The 23,385-nt window shown below is 48.2% G+C and overlaps 1 protein-coding gene across 1 annotated transcript in view; it reads right to left on the reverse strand.

The window, feature by feature from the left end:
• Positions 1-23,101, reverse strand: part of LOC144943711 (sodium- and chloride-dependent GABA transporter 3-like) — a 105,458-nt gene extending 82,357 nt beyond the window's left edge. The window contains exons 1-5 of the mRNA XM_078871473.1: positions 22,872-23,101; positions 22,169-22,274; positions 10,304-10,530; positions 8,052-8,186; positions 2,599-2,739 (exon numbers count right to left, since the gene is read on the reverse strand). Coding sequence (XP_078727599.1) covers positions 2,599-2,739; positions 8,052-8,186; positions 10,304-10,511 — 484 coding nt within the window. The 5' untranslated portion in view covers positions 10,512-10,530; positions 22,169-22,274; positions 22,872-23,101. The remainder of the gene's footprint in view (positions 1-2,598; positions 2,740-8,051; positions 8,187-10,303; positions 10,531-22,168; positions 22,275-22,871) is intronic.
• Positions 23,102-23,385: the final 284 nt, after the last annotated feature.

Below are 23,385 nucleotides of genomic sequence, written 5' to 3' on the forward strand. Positions count from 1 at the left end.
TGTTGGCAATTTTCTTTTTAATTCTCTGGCACGTGTCGTGACGGGTCCTGTAAGATCTGATCGTGGTCCGTCCAGTGCTCGGCGAGCTGCATTGGTTTCCGGTTGCCGAACGAAGACGTTATTATAAGGTCGCGCTCATTACACGCACACAAAGTGCGTGCCACATATGAACCACAATACCTTGTCAAGGAGCGTAAACCATCATCACGTGAACTTCGGTCATCCTCACAGCACCAGATTTTGGCTGGCCATTGAGCAAGGATGGTCACCGCATCGCGCACTTTCACATGCACTTCTGCGGCCGTCTGGAACGCTCTTCCTTCCGATATTAAGAAGCCACTTGAGCTATGCACTTTTAAATCTGGATTGAAAACTCATTCTTTAGAACTGCTTTTTGTGTTTAGTTTGTTGTCGTTCCTCCTGCACCTCCGATTAGCACGGTTGGCTACATACATTTAGAAATAAGCTCAACATACACACATGCGTCCATTCTTACAGCGCAACGCTATCATGACCGCGTTGTGTTTCACAGGCGAGTGTAGTCTGCAGGGGTTTCACAGTTGGGAGAGAGCGATATTGCTGCGTGGCTTTATAGTTGTACCCGATTCGGTAAACTGCGGTGAATCTTCAAACGTGGACAATTAGGACCGTGATTTCGGCACACAAGGCCTTAATCTTTTTCGAAAAATGTCTCAGGATCTTTTACATACAGACGTACGTCCACTGTGAAGCAAAAGGTGAGCATATGTTTTTTTTCCCCCCGCATTAACCAGGGCTGCCGCTGAGCTCGAACCTACGAACCTCCGCAACGAGCGGCAAAATGAGCGACTGATTGGGGGGCTGGTAATGAAACCTGGATTAGCGACCGACGAACTTAAAGCTCTCGCTTGTCGGAAGCGCTTTCTCTTCTCACTGCCCTAGATTTTGGCACTCACGGTACATCGCTCGTTGGTGCTCCAGATCGCTCGGGCTGGATTCCGTTTTGTTGAAACATTAATTGGCTTAACAAAAAACAAGTGGAGCGTGGCAATGTCTGAGAAGCCGCTGCTTCACGTGACGCTCAGCCGTGTTATTGTGCAGCCAGCAGAACGCTCTCATTTCATCTTTGATATTCAAATGCAGTTAGCAATCGGTACCGTTATCATATAAGAGAACGTATTATTTCTGCTCCTTACATCACCCACGTGCTGAGCCTTACATCACCAAAATCACAATAAATACACCCGATCTCATCAACAATCGGAAGCGAAGCAGGTTTGAGCCCAGTTAGTACTACGATGGGACACTGCCTGGGAATACCTGGCGGCGTAGCCAGGAGATGGCAGTGTGCCAAAGGATCCTTGTGTCTATCAGTATGGAGTATTAGGCGTTGTCCCCTTGTATGTGGGGCTCCCTCCATACATGAAGCCAAACACTCGTTAATGGAACTGACCAAACATCGCAACCCTCCTGCTTTGCTCAGTAAATAGATAACTTCTACGGCTGGAAAGAATACTCATATTAGTCACTGGTTATTCCTGTTCAATAGTCGTAACATTCAGCCTTAAAATATATTGACAATGTAAGCGGGTTACTCCATCTGTTGTTGCCACCTGTCCTGGTTTTCCCAAAATCGTCCTCGTGTTGACGTAGCTGTCTTAATCAATCAGTGGGTCTTCCCAGGATGTCAAAAGTCCTATTCTCTGTCAGATGCATAATAATTCACCACTCAAGACAAGGCATTCACATGTAGTTCTCCTCTCGTCCAGTTTTGTGAGATATAGCCCTCTGCCAATGATAAATCCAAGGTTTTATTTTTTGGTACATCAGAGGTGGCAACCATAACTTCATCTGATACGCACACAATCAATCTTAAACATTGCATCGCTACCTACGCTCGGACTGAATACGCACGCACGTGTTTGCTTCAGGAAATTTCGCAAACCACGCGCACCGCCAATGTTACGCGCACATACAAGCCCGTGCACATGCGGACATCATCAAGCCACGCAGCTGAGAGACAAACACCCCCCCCCTACCCAGCCCACCCCAAGCAAGCACAGCCCGATCGATGTTAGATCGTGACAACAGCAAGCGAAACAAACCCGTTGTCTGCCAAGCTGCGATCAATCACTGCGTTGCATGTCTCTCTCTCTCTCTCGAGCTTCCGCAGGCCAGCTTCTCGCTAATGTTTTTCGTTTGTTTCGTCTCCCGTCGTGATAACGCGATGAAGAAAAATTGCACTTCTGAGGTTCTCGCTGCGAGCGGCGTACCACCGTGGGTCAAAGGAAGGGTCCGGGAAATTGACAACGCAAGCAGAACTACGGTTGGGATTCACACATGCCGAGGTCTCGTCTTCCACGGCAGATCTACATTTTCCACGCGAGATATTAACGCATTCGGCGCTTTTCCTAAAGTGTTTGTTGCACGGTCGCAGAATAACAAAAAATACAATGAGAAGCCCCAGACTTGGAATTGGCCAATTAAGCAAAAAAACAACACACATTTAGCATTTTCTTTGGTTCTTTCGGTAAATCACCGGCAGATTCTGCATTCACGAGCCACCCACTCGGCAGAGGCACGGTGCAGGGGGGTAGGGGGTGTGGGGGCGATCGTTACTTGTGTTCCAATGGTTGTTGCACGAAGCCCAGGGCAGGTCGGCCGTGAAGCAGTTGCAGAAGTAGAAGATGGCCCAGGCCAGGATGACGACGTAGAAGACGTTCAGGTAGGTCACGATGACCTGCGTGCCGTAGCCCAGGCCTGCCAGCGCACACATGCAAAGAGCATCACTCGCACCCACCCGCTAATTGAATGTTAAAATGTCATTCGCCAGCGTCAACAGTCACGACAACAATCTAACTCTCCTGCTCACCCCGTCTCCCGCTCCCCTAACACTCACGTCTTATCTCACTCAACTACAACGTCTCATAACCACGATACCACTCTACTCTCCGTTTCTTGTCCTTGTCGCCCCCTGTGGAACTCATCATTTGAAACCTCGAATATGTACCCCCCCCCTTCCACCATATATATATCGAGAGACCACCACTGGGCTGTCTTCATCCTGAAGGTCCTCTTAAACAAATCTGTAAATTACCTAAAGGACCACTCGGTTAATCTCACTCCCTCCCATAGCATCACAAGTGTCTCCTTATTCCTCCTAAAAAAAAAAAATTTGCTTAAAATGTGTTTAGTAAGAAAAGTTTTTCCGCATTGCTCCTGAAATATCTTTGACCGTTAATTACAACTTTTGGTTCCATCCCTTCAACCCCTCGCATTATTCCCCTATTAAAAACAAAACACAGAGCGTACTTATTTACTTACAGTACTTGCCCCTGTATTTAACTTATTTCTGGCGCTCCTTGTTCTCATGTTATTATTGGCACAGTTTGTTTTATATTACCGTGTGTTTCGTTGACAAACCGTTGAATACCACGTTTGTTAGTTGTGCAAATATGACTGAAGGGTACTGAAGTTTTTGCCTTTGTTTTTGTTCATGCTGCTGCCATGCTCACGCGCCGCAGACCTCCCTTGTAAAATAGCCGGACAACTGGATGAAGGGAAATGTCCGTGAAATAATAAAATGAATGTAAATCTCAAGCTACCCCTGACATACGCTCTCCCTCATCTCACTCGACTTGCCCTCATGCACTCTCCCATCCCCTCCTCCACCACTGTACCCACTCCAACAGTGCTCTGCACTAGCATCTAAGAGCTCCACTCTATCATCTAAGATCTCCACTCTATCATCTAAGATCTCCACTCTAGCATCTAAGATCTCCACTCTAGCATCTAAGATCTCCACTATAGCATCTAAGATCTCCACTCTAGCATCTAAGATCTCCACTCTATCATCTAAGATCTCCACTCTATCATCTAAGATCTCCACTCTAGCATCTAAGATCTCCGCTCTAGCATCTAAGATCTCCACTCTATCATCTAAGATCTCCACTCTATCATCTAAGATCTCCACTCTAGCATCTAAGATCTCCGCTCTAGAATCTAAGATCTCCACTATAGCATCTAAGATCTCCACTCTATCATCTAAGATCTCCACTCTAGCATCTAAGATCTCCACTCTAGCATCTAAGATCTCCACTCTATCATCTAAGATCTCCACTCTATCATCTAAGATCTCCGCTCTAGCATCTAAGATCTCCACTCTATCATCTAAGATCTCCACTCTATCATCTAAGATCTCCACTCTAGCATCTAAGATCTCCACTCTAGCATCTAAGATCTCCACTCTATCATCTAAGATCTCCACTCTATCATCTAAGATCTCCGCTCTAGCATCTAAGATCTCCACTCTAACACCTAAGATCTCCACTATAGCATCTAAGATCTCCACTATAGCATCTAAGATCTCCACTCTAGCATCTAAGATCTCCACTCTATCATCTAAGATCTCCACTCTATCATCTAAGATCTCCACTCTATCATTTAAGATCTCCACTCTAGCATCTAAGATCTCCACTATAGCATCTAAGATCTCCACTATAGCATCTAAGATCTCCACTCTAGCACCTAAGATCTCCACTATAGCATCTAAGATCTCCACTCTATCATCTAAGATCTCCACTATATCATCTAAGATCTCCACTATAGCATCTAAGATCTCCACTCTAGCATCTAAGATCTCCACTCTAGCACCTAAGATCTCCACTCTAGCACCTAAGATCTCCACTCTAGCACCTATGGCCTTCTGTTGAAGCTGCCACTCACTCTCCGCTCGGTCAGTGAGTGGGTGGTCACTTATTGTGTCATGCTGGCCCCATGGCTTGGAGCTCTCTCCCCTCAGCAGTCCGTGCTGTTGACATCCTGCCCCTGTCAGAGTCTAGGCTCAAAATGTTCCCCTTCTTCTCTGCCTGTGACTGGGTGCCTTGTCTATACAAATATGTGCTGTGCAGCTACAGAATGTTAACACTTCCCTGTTCTATATGATGAGCAAATGCATCTCAAGGCACCGTGCAAAAACAGCATCTTGAAATGCAGTTGTATTCAAGCGTGATATAGAACCAATTTTTACTGTATTGCATGACATGCTGCCTTCATTAGGCATCTAAAGAAGCATTAGTTCATTGATAAAAATGCATTCATGAGCTCATCATCTATGCGATGATTCACACTTTTATAAAGTGAGTATTTATGATGTATGCATATGATATGATAATGGTAAATATCCAGTCATGGACTGAACAAAATTGCACAAGTGACAAACAATATACACAAGACAGTCAAAATCATAACAAAAAAAATCAAGCTTGACTTCAAACTGTGACAATTAATGACATCGAATCGAATCGCTGTGGGGAGTGAATCATCATCATTATAACCAGCCATTGTCTATCCACTGCTTGATTAAAGGCACCCCGCTCAACATCACCATTGCTCAATCCATCTCTTCCACACGAACCGATCTTATCTCTCCAGTATTGTCCATTTTCCACCGTCGTCCCTTCCAGCCGTAACGTGGCGTGCCGAAAGAACACTCCGCTTTTCCCAACAGTCAAAGCGAACGTCTCTGATTTGTGAATGTTCGCCGATGCATGAGTCCCTATTTCTGTCAGTCTACTCCCAAATGTTTTCTTTGTCAGTGTCCGCGTTCGTGATCCGTGCCATCGCCGAAAGCCCTCTTCTGCGGGCACACTGGTCTCCTATTCTTCGCGATCAACTCCAAAGTTCCCCAAGCGTTCCATCCTGCTCACGTTCCCCTTCCCTGTTTCACCATCGTGATTCCCAATCTGACTCAGCGTATCTCCCCGGTGCACATCCGACTGCATGTAAACGTATTCTCTGGTGGAATTTTGTTTTCATCTAAAAGTTTTTAACATAGTTTTTTTTTTACCCATACCCTGCACTGTCCATCTTTATACCCCATGTCCATCGCAACTTCCCACCACCTTCCATGTCCCCCCGACGAACAGTGAAGGATCCGTGTGGCACTTATGCTCGAAAATATCAGAGCCAAGATATATTTGCCAGAGAGGTCAGAGGTTATTGGGATTCTTAGGTTGAGTACTGCAAATGTGTGTAAAGGACTATGTCTAGAGCAGTTGTATTGTAATATATTTTTTGACAGCCCTGCCTGCAGTCAATCCACTGCTGGATGAAGGCCTGCCCATGGAGTATATGGTCGTGAGGGTTGTTTGACCATACTTCACCAAGCTGTGCAATGTTTGTTGGTAAAGTGGGGGGGAGGGGGGGGGGCGACCCAGAAACAGTTCATATATCAAACATTAGCTGTGTTTTAAAAAAATGTAGCCAGTGTGCTGACCACTGTGCCACTATCACACCCCCATTACTTTTACACACACACACAAACAAATGTCATAAAACAAAGATTACGAACAACCTGGAAACAGACTGCGCTGGAAATTCTTGTTTGTGAGCACACGTTATGGCACATTAGGGAGTGGTGTGGTCTTGCACTCACTCTGTTTTTGTCTTTTCAGTACTGGTATTCACTTCCCATATACATTTTTACATAGACTGACAAAGAGAAAGGCCATGTATGGTTCAGATTCCGATTGCCACTGGGGGTTTGCATCGCAGGAACCAAACCCTAGGCACCAGGAATGTGATGCAGTGCACAGAGATAAAGATCCCCCTAATAACTATTTTTAAGACTGTTGGGGCAAGTGCTCTTAGCATAGGCCTTAACAGACTGTTGGGATTGTCAGTGAACATCTATGAAGGCCGGAGCGAGACACAACGGGGATGCGTGCGTGGCCTGCAGTGCACACAAACACACATACAGACGTGTAGTAGTAGGTTTTTACCCTTTAAACTGGTACAAAACTGACACCTTTATACAAGGCATCATGTTTGCAATAACCGCAACACAAGCAGTCAAAATGCAAACAAAAATAAACAACTCTGATAATGGTAATGATAGGCACTGTCCTTAAAGTTGATTGGTCCACACCCGAGACAGCTTTCCTTAGAGCCTAGTCTCCATTGGTGTTGGACCAGATGACGCCAAAAGGCGTACAACTCAAAAACAGTGCACTATCAGAGTACTGAGAGCTCGGGGTAAGCATTTAAACTATGAGACCTCCTTTACCAGTGGCAAAATATAGTAGTAGGTTTTTTCCCTTTAAACTGGTCAACGTCAAGGACAGTGCATATCATTACCATCATCAGAGTTGTTTATTTTTGTTTGCATTTTGACTGCTTGTGTTGCGGTTATTGCAAACATGATGCCTTGTATAAAGGTGTCAGTTTTGTACCAGTTTTAAGGGTAAAAACCTACTACTATATTTTGCCACTGGTAAAGGAGGTCTCATAGTGTAAACACATACAGATTCTTGCACTGTATCATCCATTCCTACATCTGGAACCCGATGAACACCTTGCAACTGATTGGTTAAAATGCGCAGAGTCCCAAAAAAACTGACAACCCACAAACTCTAATTGTCCAGAGAGGAAGCTATTCTTGAGCGCAGGCTGATTAACTGGATGACAACGGTGATTTATCAACTTAATTTGGCAGTCATCTAAGGGCAGATGATACGATAAAGAGTGGATTGTAAAGTGTTGCATTATATCTGGCAATGGTTAAAAAACCTAGGAATATATGTGGTTTATCAATCTTTTCCCAGGACACCCCTCAAATGAAATCTCTCCACTTGGCACCAAAGCTTTTGACCTTGATAGCCATGCAGGTATTTCACAATTTTTACAGAAATAATCTCAGGTTCGATTCCATTTTGGGGCAAATTACAAACACGGCAGAGAATGACGGATTCCGTTGAGCCCGATGACAACAGAGTTTATTTTTTTATAAAATTACATGTTTGATGGCTTTGTCGAGAGAGCGTGAAACCTCTGACGGCCAGGTGACCTCTATTGGACGACGCCATCCCAGTTGCTCACTCGGGGAAGTGACGGCGCTCAGATTGATCGAGATTCGGGGGAAGCCATTTCATCGCCGTCGTTGCCGCTGTTGCTGTTGCAACACTACGTAGTTGCCGGCGTCGACTTGCCATCGACAATCTCCGTAAACATTTCCCATCGTGCAACGATGGCCTGGTTGGTCCTCTCCGCCGTGGCAGGCGATGAAAGCTAACCTTCAAAGAGGGGGCACACGAGGCGCCAGCAGGTGACCCCTCCTTGGCTCGTGTACTGTCCCAGGGCCGTCTCGAGGAAGAACACGGGGATCCCACAGCACACAAAGAAGATCACGTACGGGATGAGGAAGGCACCTGTCGGGAAATCCAAAACCGCGGCATTAGGATCATCTTATTCTTAGGTTTTTTTCGGTAAAGTCACGTAGGTAAAAACATTAAAAAGTAAAATAAAATAAAAACGACAGCTGTATCAAGTAATACTTGATACAGCTGTCGTGGCTGTGACGGTACCACCTGAAGACGGAAGCTTGTGTTGCCTCCGAAACGTCGTGATTTTTATTTTATTTTAGTTTTTAATGTTTTTACCTACGTGACTTTACCGAAAAAACCTAAGAATATGAATCATTGCAGTCACGAAAGCTTCAAATCTAGAATTAGGATCATCTTCTTGGTTCTTTCGGTAAAGTCACGTAGAAGGAAAATATTAAAATAATAAAAATAAAACATAATAAAATCATTCTCACGACGTTTCGGCCACAACGCAAGCAGCCGTCTTCAGGTGGAGAACAGGTCCGTCGAGAAGACTCTGCCTTGTGTTTTATTTTTTATTATTTTATTATTTCCTTCTACGTGACTTTACCGAAAGCACCAAGAAGATGAATCCCTGCAGTCACGAAAGCTGTAAATCGAAATTAGTATCATCATTAATCACACATGCATGTTATGAGACATTGTGCGTCTGTGAGCGAATCTACGAGTCACAGTACGCGCTTGAATATTTGTTGTTGTCATAAGTCAGGGACATCGGGCGCCGATGATGATGAGATATATAGATGAGCACAAAGTTTCACCATGCTTAATATTACAGTGGCTTAGACATTCGCTTAATATTATAATGGCTTAGACATTTGTAAAGTCTCTTCGAATTCCTTTTATTCATTTGAGTTGAGAGTCACGAATCGTTTCGTCCAAAAAAATATTCGACAAACGGACAGACGTCAACCGTAGGAAAAACCCCCAAAAAATCACGGGAAATCGTTTTTCGGTGAAAAATAGAATTTCGCACGTGGGCCCCGTTTTTCAGTGGCATGGCGTGGGGGGTTTTACACCTTGACATCCATTACCCGGACCGGGTGCTGAAAGGGCAAGATTGATGAAGACCGAATAAAAACGACAATTGTCTCACTTTCACATCCCGTCACATCTGGTGCGGCCAATAACTCTACGTGCACACTGCTGACCGATCGCTGGTGTTTACAGTTTGTTTTTCGTTTGAGTGGACGACCTTCTGTCAGCGGTGGCGTGAACGAGCAATATTGCAGGGCTGCACCTTTATTTATTTTGGCTAATATGGACTGAGGTGTCAGTTACATTTTGGTAGTGAGCTGTGTAACCTCACTGAATGCGTCCCTCAGGCAAATTTGAAAATGCTCCCTCAGATCATGAACATCTGTCGGAAGGGGAGTCTTCTTGACACGATGTTGTTTAAATTTCTGGAAAAAATTCATGTTCACCTGTTTGCAGTGTGGACAGATACTGTTTTGTTTCGCAGTATACGCGTGTTGGACTTAAAAACAAACATGACGGTTGAGTTTTAGATGTGTAGAGATCCAATTCAGCAGCGATCGTGCGTTAGCTTCAAACAATTACAGCTAAATCAAATACATTTACTGGGGCATATTCATGAAACTAAATCACCCGGAAATTAGCACATCCTATTTCAGAAGCAAAACAATCTAACGCCCCCCAAAAAAGGCTCTTTTATGCACATTATCTTTTTCCAAAGAGAAGTCCTCAGTCTTGACTGAAAGCTTTCGTGACTGCAGGAATTCATACTCTTAGGGTCTTTCGGTAAAGTCACGTAGATAACCTACTTCAGCAGTTGTTTCTTGCTGTGGTTGTCCCACCTGATGACGATTGCTTGTGTCGCGATCGAAACGTCGTGATCTATTATTTTTCTACCTACGTGACTTTACCGAAAGAACCAAAGAGTATGGATTCCTGCAGTCACGAAAGCTTCAAATCAAGATTCACGTAAATAGTTTGAAAATAACAAAAACTACGACGTTTCGATCGCAACACAAGCGATCGTCATCAGGAGGAGATGATCAGGAGGAGAGATGACGACCGCTCGTGTTGCGATCGAAACGCCGTAGTTTTTCTTATTATTCTCTTTCAACCTACCTACGTGACTTTACCAAAAGACCCATTAGAACAAGAACTCCTAAGGACGCGCTGCCGCAAACACTCACCGCCTCCGTTCTTGTAGCACAGGTAAGGGAAGCGCCACACGTTCCCCAGTCCTATGATCTCTCCGGCCACTGACAGCACGAACTCCACCTTGTTGTTCCACTGCCCGCGCTCGTTGATCTTCTGCTTGCCAGGGGCACCGGGCGCAATATCCATCTCCGTGCTCTCCACCTTGCCGTTCACGAGCGGGATGGAATTCTGCGCCGCCATTCTCGGTAGAGTGCTGGGTCTGAAAAGCAAGCGCAAAAGATCCCCCGCGTGGCCTCAGCGGACTTGCGGGGCGTGTGCTGTTCGCGAGGAGCAGCACCTTACGAAGGCCGGAACGGCACGCGAGGGGGGTGGGTTGCCAGCACCGCGCCCAATCGCCATTCGTCTCCCCGGTGATAATGTTTGCACACCGCACCAGGTCGTTATTTAAGGCTGGATCGACCTAGGAGAGGCCCATAATCGATTTAGATCATCACCACTGATGTCAGACATTGTCAGAAAACAATGTGGGCCGTAGGGATTCACAGAGCAGCACACTTTCCAGTCACTACCACGGTTGCATTTAAGCAACCGTGTGTGTCGATGCGCGTGTCTTTGTCTTTGTGAGCATCTGGAACATGTCTTTCACATGGCATGCTCACTTAACTCGCAACTGTGTTTTATCAAGCATCGGGCAACGTAACAGCCTGCATGCAGCATCTTCAATTGGCATTTGAGCACGGGGGCATTTGGTGAACTCGGCAAGGCAGGGTCACGGGGTCACGGGGGGGGGGCGGACCTGGGAATCGAATGACCCCACTGACAACGCAAACGTCGTTCCACGGTGCTCGCACAACGCCCCTACAAGTTGTGACCGCGCTCCGGGGCATCCGCGTCGCCACCGCGATGATGGATGTCAGGCGAGACGACGCTGCGTGCCCTACATTGTGACCGGGACAACGTCCACTCGTGTCGCGCAGATCCTGTAATTGAGCGGCGCTGTGTCTTCCCAATCAAGCGCCATGGGTGTCTGCTATTAAAAAAATTGAATAATTCACTGCGGTGTTTAACGCGAGCTGCCTTGAAAGCATGAGACGAAGCAATTTATTTGCGGAATTCCAGCAGTCAGCAGCGCGTCACCCTGTGTTAGTGAATGGTTTTGGAAGAAGACGTCACGTGACTTGAGTACTTGCAAATGTCACCTACCGCCCTGCGATGATTGGTTGCTTAATCATTTATTACAAACATTTTCACCTGGAATATCCCTTGACATGGAACATCTCTATGGGACATACGGGGATGGGAGGGGGGGTGGGGAGCACTCAAATCTCCACACAGATAGATTCAATAATCTCCTGCTGCACTGCCATCTCTTGGCCACCTCGTAGCCGAAGCCTACAACCTCTGCTCAATGTCAGTCTCGCTGGCACGGACCAGTCCACCGACTTGCTCGCTCCACCTCCGTATCCTGTCCACCTCTCAACCGAGCGGGTTTGGGAGTTTCACAAATCTACATGTGATCCACAAACCCCTGCCTACACGGCGCTACAGATGCCAGTGCCTGTGTGGACTCCTCAGTAACTGTGTGGTGTGCACGTCACGAGCCGATGTTGGTGACGATGTTGGTGACGATGGTGGTGGTGATGGGGAGCGGTAGGGTAATGGTTAGCGCGCACCCCTATGAACTTGACGACCCGAATTCAAATCCCGCTCTCGCCCAACATCAGTGACGATTATCTGCATCTGTCCTGGGCCTCCCCTAGGTCGACTCAGCCTCAAATGAGTACCCGGTGCGGTGCGTAAAAATATCGCCACTGGGGAGACAAAGGCGGCTGGTCGTGGTGCTGGTCACCCACCCCCTCGTGTGCCATTCTGGCCTTCACAGGTGCTCGCTAACAGCACTTGCCCCGAAAGTATGTTAAGGCTATACGGGGGATTTGTGTCTTTGTTTTGTGAGGACGATTGATAGTCGCAATGATCGAGGTGTTGGTGATGATGGTGCCGAGTCAACCCAGACCTGCACTCGAGTCCACGACCTTGGGGAGACCGTGGCTGACAATGTTCTAGCAGGCGAATCGTGGAAGTGTGGGCTCAACGAGGCAGATGACACCCTCGGCGGCAAATGCAACGAGCGGCATAAATAAATCAAACGCGTTTACACCAATCGCCCGATAAGGTAAAAAAAAAACAAATCTAAATATAAATCTGCCGTTGCATTGCCGAGTTAAAATTTTACGCGTGACTTGGTCACACCTGTGCACGCCCGTCAATTTCACGGCGTGGCTCTGGGCTCCAGGAACCCGCGAGTTTGCGCAGCACAGCAGACGCGATTCGGCCTCGCGTTTAGCTGTGAATGAATGAATTTAAACTCGAAGCGACACGTATCCGACTGCGGTGTCAACCGTCGCGCAGCTGGTAAGCGCGTCGGGTTTGAATGGCAGGAAAGTGTCGTCCTTGCAGCCACACCGCCGTCGTGAGTGGAGTCGATTTGAAAGCCGGAAAAGAGGAGCGCGTGGATTAACGGACATACGCATTAATTCTAGATTTGAAGTTTTCGTGACTGCAAGGATTCATATTCTTAGGTTTTTTCGGTAAAGTCACGTAGGTAAAACATTCAAATTAATAAAAGTAAAATAAAAAATAAAATAAAAATCACGACGTTTCGGAGGCAACACAAGCTTCCGTCTTCAGGTGGAACCGTCACAGCCACGACAGCTGTATCAAGTAAATACGCATGTTGATGAGAAGCAATTCCACCTGCCAACAAGAGTAAAGTGGACCTGGCTGCTGAGACAGGACACGTCGCTGTGGGGGGGGGGGGGGCGATGATGGCCGATGGTCAAGAAGAACGGTGAGAGCCAAGGAATAAAACTAAAGAATAAACTAAACTATTTTTTTTATTTTACCAGGTAAGGCCTGCTGAGCTATTGTTCAGAAGCGACCTGGCCACAAATGATAGTTCAACGAAGTGGCTTATCACTGTGTGGAAAGGTATATCAGCCAAATACTCCAAACACTTGTTTTAAATTCCAAATATACAGCAGCAGGCGTCAGGGTCGGGATCGAACCCACGACCTCCTGCACACCAGGCGAGGGAGTTAACATCTCACCACGGGGAGAGAGAGACACGGAAACTCCAAATATACAGCAGCAGGCATCAGGGTCGGGATCGAACCCACGACCTCCTGCATACCAGGCGAAGTAATTAACATCTCTCCACCGTGGTGGCATAGGGATCGTCCGAGAGACATCCATCAAAGGAGATGGAGTGATGAAATCCGTTTGTGTGCCAGTGCTTGGTGGATGATTATATCGCGGGATTGTAAGAGATGAAAGCCGTGATCCAGCAGTAGATTGACCATGGCTGATAACAATGAGAACTCGTTAATGGAATAGGTCGATCATTTTAATGGGGCACCACAGAGGTGAGATGTTAACTACCTCGCCTGGTATACAGGAGGTCGTGGGTTCGATCCCAACCCTGACGCCCGCTGTATGTTTTCAGTTTGCACGTCTCTCCCCGTGGTCATGTGGATTTTTCTCCGGGTCCTCCGGTTTTTTCCCTCCACGTTTAGAAACACGCGTTCAGAGTATTTGACTGCTGTAAATTTCCACACGATAACCCACTTCGTTGAGCTATCATTTGTGGCCAAGTCGCTTCTGAAAAATAGCTATATAGCTCAGCGGCCCTAACCTGGTGAAAAAAACCAATACAAATAGTAAAAAGTTGTATGAATAATGGCATTGGCCAAACACCATTATGCAGGATCCTTCTGGAAATTTGTCTTGAAACTCAGTGAGGCTTTCACGGACTAATAAATAGCAATGCCATTGCTATGACCGTTCCCCTGCATGTCGGAAATGAGGTTTCGTTATGTAATGTGCCAGAGGTTGCTTTAACTTGCATTTGAATGCAAATTCAACCTATGACACTTTTTTTGTTTTACAAAACTCAAAGCACGCATTGTCGTCGTTTACGGAGAGACTATGAATAACAGAAGAGACACGCAGACAATGCATCTCCTTTATATATCTGTCCCTTCCTCGTAGAAAAACGACAAAAGTAACGCTTAACGAAACACCATCGGCTGCCCGCTCGTCTAGGAGTGCACCACCAATTTCGGCAACCATTGATCTGACTGCGATCAAACTTGGCAGTGTCTCACCGGCAGAGCCAGGCCAAGCTTTGAATGAATGCCGATGAACCATCAGGTGCTACAGGCAACCCCCCGCCCCCGCCTCCTCTTTATTACACGGGCCCCAGTTCGACACAACGTTGATATCTTTCGATTTAAAGCTTTCGTGACTGCAGGGATCCATCTTCTTGGTTCTTTCGGTAAAGTCACGTAGAAGGGAAGTAATAAAATAATAAAAATAAAACATAATATTTTTATTATTTTATTACTTCCCTTCTACGTGACTTTACCGAAAGAACCAAGAAAACGTTGATATAATGCGTAACACTGAAAATAAACGACGCTCAAGGGTTGCTTCTGAGTGATGTATTATAAAATGGCATTTGAAACGGGTGTCTCTTCCTTTGGGCACAGTACTGCGTTATCAACGGCGTTACGCGGTACTTTGGAAGCACGTAAGAGGTAATTGATATTAATGAGACGTGATAGATATCGTTTGCGCGAATCGAAAACACACGAAGGTTAATTTATTATGGCCATGCAATTTTCACTCGTGGACAAACTCACCCGCCCCCACACACCCTGAGGGGCATGGGGATTTATTTGACCATACATCACCGCGCTGTACGCATGTTTGTTAGACTTCTTTCTCAGCGTATGTGGCCCAACTCGCCCAATCGCAGGTGCTGGGGAAGGACGGAAGACCAAGCGCAAAAAGCAGTTCTAAAGAAATTCGTTTTAAATTTTGATTTAAAAAGTGGATAGCTCCCAGTGGCTTCCCAATATCGGAAGGAAGAGCGTTCCAGACGGCCGCAGAAGCGCATCTGAAAGCGCGCGACGCGGTGACCTATGTGTCAAACAAAAGCCGCTGCGCGAGGATGACCGCAGGTTGCGTGATGGTTTTGCTCCCCGACGAGATCAAAAAGGTGTTGTGGTACATTCGCGGCGAGCACATTGTGTACGATGAGTGCGACCTCATCACGAAACCGATGTAGCTCAGCGACCGCTGGACGGACACGGTCGGATCTCGCAGTACCCCGTCACCACGCGTGCCAAGGAATGTGTACACGGCGCAGCTTGCTCGTGCTTCAGCCAGACGTTGCCTGGAGTAGCGAGTTGTAATCTTGATATGAAGCTTTCGTTACTGCAAGGAATCCACGTGACTTTACCGAAAGAACCAAAGAGTAGCGAGTTGCAGTAAACGAGCCTCGTCGATGTCACGCTGCACGCCGCCCTGTTGGCTAGACCACGACCCAATCGTGGCCCAATGAGTCGTAGCGCCCTGATAAGAACATTTGCGGGACCTGACTGTGTTTTGCACGTGGTGATCAAACGACATTGTGGAAAAAAACGGAATCCTAGAGTCTGGGACCGCCACACCACGCTGATCAGCACGCGGGTTGATTAAACAGAGGTCACCAATTCCAATCACTAACCAGGCTCAAACCTGCTTATCTCCTGCGGTCCGAGGAGACCCGGTGCATTCCGGAGAATTTAGTTGCAGGAGAGTGGTTTTATATGAACACGACACATTGTATGAAATAAGATACAAATGTCTGTTTTCCCGCTGACAAATACTGCTCGGTCTGTAGTCTCCTCCATGTACAGAAGCACGTATTTGCAATGCTTACCATTTCGTGACTGGCTATGGGTCACTGATGATCCTTGATTTGGTGGAACACTTCTGCATCTCCCATAATATTGCCGGTCCTCCAAATGTCCATTCATACGTAAGGGATGTGTGCAGGAAATGTGTATAACGTTTTCTCGAGAATGATAAATATACGTACACCATTTTTGTTTAAACGCGAACGCGTGAGTATTTTTTTCGCGTATCCTTAATTAGTCGAGAACCCATTGCTTTGCAACGGAAAATAAGAGAGCTGTCATGTGCGTGCTCTTTTTTCCATCCTCCAGTACTCAGGGCACGAACAGAATATTTTGGCGAAATAATTACTTAACACGGACATAGATTGAAAGTTAGAGCTATTTTAAATTAGCCTTGTTCAGTCTTCTGTATGCCTTACTCCAGCCTCTTCGGTGTCACTATCTATTTGATGTGTTCCGAACATCTTCTTCTGCCGTTTCGATCCAACCCAATGCTTATACTGGTAGGAACCTCCAGGTTACACCAGCCCACATGGGATTAGTCTGTCCGTCGTGCATCCAAAAATGGGATGGGTGGGGCTGGCTGGAGAGGGGAGAGTGGGGAGGGGCTGGGTGGGAAGGGGCTGGGTGGGGAGGGTGGGGCTGGGTGGGGGGGTGGTAGGGGTGGCGCTGGGTGGGGAGGGACTGGTCACCCCGTGGTGCCCTTATAAAACTCAACTTTAACCGACTCACGCCGGCTTGTGCCCGCCCTCACAGTCGGCCAAATTTGCGGAATACACCACGCCGCCGTTGACCCTGGCCATTGACCGAGCAACCCAACGTTCCTACCAGCTCCCTCCGCAGGAATGTGTTTTGTTACACGGAAAATCCCGTGTAGCCAGCCACCCAGCTAGCCTTGGTGGCAATGGCCTCACCCACGAACAGCAGCACATCTATTGTTGGGATGGAGAGAAGCCCAGCCAGCATACAGCCAGGGGACTCGGTGGCATAGATTATTTTGAATCGTCGTGTAATATCAACATTGAATGAGTTACATTATATGAAAAAAGAAGATAAAAAAAATTCCTTGTGTTTACTTTTGCATTAAGATGATATATCAATAGCGATAGCAGCACCAGTTTAATTAGAACAACAATAACAACCGCCATTCGCCACTAAGTGGCGGTGACGTCACCACGACGCTTGTGCCAGGCTATGTGAACCTTGAGGCCATGTGAAGTATCGAACGCCCGCTGGCAGGAGGTCACAGGGCAGACCCAGGTGCCACGGGTCGACTGACTGAGACGACTGGCTCCACTCGTTGTTGTGAGTGTCGCTCCTCCGCCCACCGTTGTTGTTGGAGGGCGACTGCCTCCTATTGCCAATTAGCGTCCTTCACGAGCCTCCTCCACAGAGGCCGATCTTGACACCGCTGGTACCAGTCATCGGCAAGTCCACTCAGCTCCACATCCTCCTGTACCACATCACTCTATCTCTTCTCTAGCCCGTGCTGCGCCCGTTTAACCCCCTCGATCCGGCCGAACAAAAGCTGTTTAGGCATGCAGTGACTGGGCATGCGGGCTACATGGTTCAGCCAACGCAGCCTTGCCTGCTGGAGGAGCTCACCGATGGGTCTTTGTCCAGATCTTTCAAGGATTTGTGAGCTCCTCACACAATCCTGCCTGGTTAAACCCAGGATGGATCGTAGGCAGGCCAGCCTAAATGTTTCTAACTGGTGAAGATGTTCCATTAGTGGGGTCCACGTTTCACAAGTGTAGAGAAGGGAGGGAATGACTGTGGCCGAGAAGACCTGAAGCTTCGTGCGGAGCGACAGACCAGGTAGCTTCCACACAGCGTTACGCAACCGATGAAAAGATATTGCCGCTCGACTGATTCGGAGTGAGACCTCTGCTGTTTAAACGGAGTCGGTCATAAGCACACTGCCCAGATATGGGAAACTCTCCACTCTCTCCACAACTGCCCCATCTGGGAGTTGTGGGGATGGAGTGTCCGATGGTACAAAATACCTTGGCAGGTGCTTAGTTTTGGTGGGGCTGATGGTAAGGCCCCACCTCTTAGTGGCAAGCTCCAGGTTTAGCAGCAGCGCCTCCAACTCCTCCTCTGAGTGAGTAGCGATTACCAGATCATCGGCATACATAACATGGTTGAGCAATAGAGAACCATCCCTTGACTGCTCCCGGGCATCGATCAGCCTCCCATTGTATCTGTACCAGATGGAAATTCCTCCGGGACAGCTATTGAAGGCCTCACGAACTACGTGGTCAAAATAGATGTTAAATAATGTGGGAGCCAGAGGACATCCCTGTCACACCCCAAGGTGCACAGGGAATGGCTCCGACTCCTGGCCACGTAGTTTTACCCGGGCCCGCTCACCATCATGAATGTCCTTAATGATTGTGAGCAGAGGTTCAGGGACTCCCAAAGCACGAAGAACAACCCAGAGCCCAGGTCTACTGATGGTATCATAGGCCTTGACCAGGTCAATAAAGCAGAGATGTAGGTCTTGTTGGAATTCCCTACACCTCTGCTGTAGCAGACGGACATAAAATATGGCATCCATGCAGGATCGCCATTTCCTGAAACCACATAGGGGTTCCGCAATCCTTTCCTTACTGTGCCTAGCAAGGCGATGTTGAATAATCCTTGCCAGAACCTTTCCTGGCACACTGAAGAGTGAGATGCCCCTGTCGTTGCTACAGTCTGTGCGGTCCCCCTTCTTAAAGAGGGGGACCATCAGGGCATCCTTCCAGTCCTGCGGAAGCCATCTAGTGGTCCAGACTGTTGTTATGATGTCATGTAGGGCAGTCTGTGCACAAACGCCACCCTCCCTCAGCATTTTGCTTGAGAGATCATCTCTGCCCGGTGCCTTTCCTTGTCTCAGACTCTGGATCGCCTTCAGTACTTCTTCAACGGATGGCACCTCAGCCAGCCACTCACAGGGGGTGACTTCCTCCAATATTTGAGGCACCGCAGCCTCGGCTGGGTCATCCACACTTTGTCCCACGTTGTTATCCAGGCTGAGGGATGTCCCCTCCCCCAGGACCTCACAGAAATGCTCAGCAAATCAGCAAACCTGTTCCTGGGGGTCGGAGATTTGATCACCGTTCCTTCCCCTAATTATGGTAATAGGTGCGGCGCTGCAAGTTACTTTTTTGATGGAATTAAAGAGCGATTTGTTATCGCAGGCCACTGAGGCAGACTCCATTTCCTCAGCAACCCGCGACCACCACCTATCCTTGCAGCGCCTCACGGCTCTCCGAAACTCCTAGCAAAGGCTGCGGTAAGCCTCCTCATTCTCCGGCGTGGGATTCTGTAGCCGATGAGAGTGGGCCTGTCGCTTTTTATCAGCCAGCTTGAGCCAGAACACCCTGGCTCTGTCAGCCAGGGTCTCTGAGGAGGTCTGGACCGTGTACCCAAAGCAGCCATTGCAGCTGCATGAGCCACAGCCCTAAATCTCGCCCATTTCCCCTTGACATCAGGAGGAGTGGGGGATGGTCTCAGCTAGCTGAGACCAGAGGCGAGGAATGGTTTCAGCTAGCTGAGACCATGCCACTAAGGGTTTGAATGGGGTCCTGGGTTTACACCCACCACTGGAGTGAAAGAAGGGCAGGCGCATATTACAGATGACAAGTCGATGGTCAGTTGGCAGATCAGCTCCACCGTAGGTCCTGGTGTCAAGGACATGGACCCTCATCCGCTGTTCCGTCACTATGTAGTCCAGCAGATGTTCTTGCTTGGACCCGGCATGCATCCATGATGTTGTGTGGATGCGCCGATGCCGGAACAGCGTGTTGGTAATTACAAGCCCATGGGCTGCACAAACATCTAGCAGCCTCCTGCCGTTGTTATTGAGTTGATCTGGCCCATGCCTTCCAATCACTCCAGACCAGATGCCAGCATCATGACCAACTCGGGCATTGAAGTCACCCAACAAGATGACTCTGTCCCGAGGGGCCACTTTAGCTAGCACCTGTGACAGGAGGTCATAGAAGGCATCTGACTAATTCGCCTTGCCTGCATCCCTCCACGGACGTTCGTCTTCAGTGGGGGCATAAGTAACCAAGACCACCACTCCTCGCCTCTGGTTGATAGGAAGGCGAGCCCAAAGTAGCCTGGGGCTTACAGCTTCCCACACCTCACCCCCACGCTCCCACGCCCCCTTCATTATTTTGTTCAGAAGAGCCACTCCCTGTTGTTTGGCAGTCTCCTGCCCCGAGAAGAGGACTGTCCACCCCTCATGGTGGCAGGAGCCAGAGCCGGTCCACCGGACCTTCTGAATACCACAGAGATCCAGGCGGTACCAGTCCAGCTCCCGACAGAAGAGTAGCAGCCTCTCCTCCGCAGTGAACGTTCGAACATTCCACGTGGCCACACGTAGTGGTATATTGTTGTTTCTGGAGGAGCCCCGAGGGTAAGGATTCAGTCTCCTGGCTCTGCCAAATTGGGTTTGGCCAGGAGACGTCATAGACGCCTGTCCCCCCGGGGCCTCCGGCACAAGCTTATTACATAACACACACACACACATTGGCTGTGAATTATCATGAGTGGATCTGAACACATACAGGCACGCGTTGAACATCTGCGAGTGGATTATATCAGTGTCTGGAACTTCTCCAGCGTTGAATTATTCATGCAAGTCGAACTCTGTCGACTTGGCACTGTCGAAACCAGTCCGGGGTTCTACTTGTGTTGAATTAATGCTGATGAAAGTATGCACACCCAGAAGGCCCGTCGGACCTTTGGGGGTTATGTAGCATCTCGCCACCGTCGGACCGGTGACGAGATGTTAACTTTCTCATCTGGTATGCAGGAGGTCGTGGGTTCGATCACCACCATGACGCCTGCTGTATTTGGAGTTTGCGGTGTTTCTCTCTCTCCACGTGGTCGCGTGAATTTTTCTCCGGGTCCTCCTCCACATTTAGAATCCACATCACGCTTTTCGAGTATGTGGCTGCTATACGTGATTTGCACGTGATGATGATAAGCCCCTTCGTCGAGCGATCATTTGTGACCAGGTCGCTTCTGAAAAAGAGCTACATAGCTCAGTGGGCCTAACCTGGTAAAATAAAAAAATAAAAAGTGTAAATTGTTTGGTCTAGAAATACTTTAACTTTTTTACCTGGAGAAACAGATATTTGATTGAGACATAGACTGTATATTGTCCGCTTTTCTACGCTGAGCCGTGAGCATTAACGGTGGTCCAGATCTGAGCAATCAGTTTCTGATTTCGATTTAAAGCTTTCGTGACTGCAGGGATTCATCCTCTTGGTTTTTCGGTAAAGTCACGTAGAATGGAAATAATAAAATGAAAAAAATATAGCATAAGAAAATAATTCTCACAATTATTTTATTATGCTTTATTTTTTATTTTTATTATTTTAATATTTCCATTCTACGTGACTTTACCGAAAGAACCAAGAAGATGAATCAGTCTCTGGTTGCAGAGACGTCCAACATTCAAGCCATCCAGTTGCTTGCAACCAAATTGCGCTCAGGTATTGTTGACCCGATTGGAGGCAAGCACGCGCATACGCCTGCCCTTGGAAATCACGAGCGGCGGCGAACATTGTTATTTCACACACGTGGAGCAAAACATCCCGATCATGTTTTAATTTCATTACTCGCGCACGGGTTGGAGGAGTGCATCGTTAATCTCAGACTGGATCTGTGTGCAACTTTATCCAACACGCGCTTGTTTGCTCGCTCAAAGCCCACCATCATCACCAGCACCATCACCCACTATTACAACCAAAAAACAAAGATCCCCTGTATAGCCTTAACGGACTGTTGGGGCAAGTGCGTTTAACGAGTAACACCTATGAAGGCCGGCACGGCACGCGACCGCGTGGGTGGCCAGCATCACACCCAGCCGCCTTTGTCTCCCTAGTGGCGATGTGTTTACGCACTACACCAGGTACTCATTTGAGGCTGAGTCGATCTAGGGGATGCCCAGAACTGGTTCAGATTATAATTGTCACTGATATTGACCGTGAGCGGGAATCGAACTCGGGTCGATCCAGGTTCGTAGCGCAGCGCACTAACCGCTACACCACCGCCCGGTCCCCCCTATTATAACCACCATCATCACCGTCACCATCACACCACAACCACCAAGCACAGATCGCTCCGTACGCCACGCGAGAAGAGGCGACTTACCTAACTCGTCGATTCAATTCCTCGGTCTCCAGCCTTGTCTTCCAGCTCCTGGTTCTCTACCGCCACCACCACCACCACCACCACGAGCTGTTGCAGCGAATAGACTCTGAGGGTTAAAACACATTCACAGCACCGCTCACGTTGACAACAACCAGAAAAGCAACAGCGTAAAACGTGACAAACGAAGACAGCAAACAGTGCTATCGATTATAACTCTGTACAAGCCCGTTGTCAATCCACTGCTGGATGCAGGCCTCCCATCGGCCGTACTTATCCACTGCGCGGCAGCGGTGGGGAGGGTGCTGGACCGTGTCAGATGTCGCTCGCTCCCGATGTTAGACGTGGCCCGGAATCGAACTCGGGACGCCGGCTAAAAATCTTGGCAGTGCGCTGAGCAATGCACCGCTCCAACAGTCAACGGTGGGCACGCAACCCACCCACCACTCTCTCCGTCCAGAATTGCGCAACACAATAAATGCACATTAAATACAGGTGGTGGGCATTTAAAACGAATTATAATAACAATCACTGCGCCACCGCTCCCCGCTAAAAAAACAACGTAATACACAGTATACAAATCCAGTCGTGACGATGGTGACAGAACACATGCGGTGATCGCGGCGCCACCGCTCGCATCCATCGCTAATAATAATGATAATTAATTCCGCAGGTCCTAAAGCAGCGGGTGAAAGGCAATCATTACCACTGGCCTCTATGAGCACGAAAGCGGCACTTGCAAATAACAAAAACCGTGGTCGTTGTTCGGTTTGCGTGGGGTACAGCGGCAGCAGATGCGCACGCAGCCGCGTTCGGCTGATGGAAGCCCTCAACTGCCCCAAAAACGGGGTCACAACCACCAAGCAGCAGCAGCAGCAGCAATGTGTGGTGCGGGGGGGGGAAATCCACGACCATCCAAACTAACTGTGGCTCTCTGGTGAGCCGGGCGCTCTGGTGGTTGCATGGGCAAAGGGGGCGTGCGCAGAATCCTAATCGAAGGCGGGGCCCCTGATTGTGTGTTTTTTTTCGCTCCTGCTTTTGCGACGGAGAGAGAGTTGAGGTTGTTGCTGCTGTTGCTGCGTTGCAAGCCACGGAATACAAAGATTCATTATTTTACTTCCTCCGTCCGTCGATCCGCCGGTCCGTCCGTACGTGCGTTGATGTGCGCGTGTTTGGGAAGCGGTAGTGTAGCGGTTAGGTTGCTCACGGCCCACACCGGT

This window comes from Lampetra fluviatilis, chromosome 32 (assembly GCF_964198595.1).
Source record: "Lampetra fluviatilis chromosome 32, kcLamFluv1.1, whole genome shotgun sequence".
Classification (NCBI taxonomy): Eukaryota; Metazoa; Chordata; class Hyperoartia; order Petromyzontiformes; family Petromyzontidae; genus Lampetra; species Lampetra fluviatilis.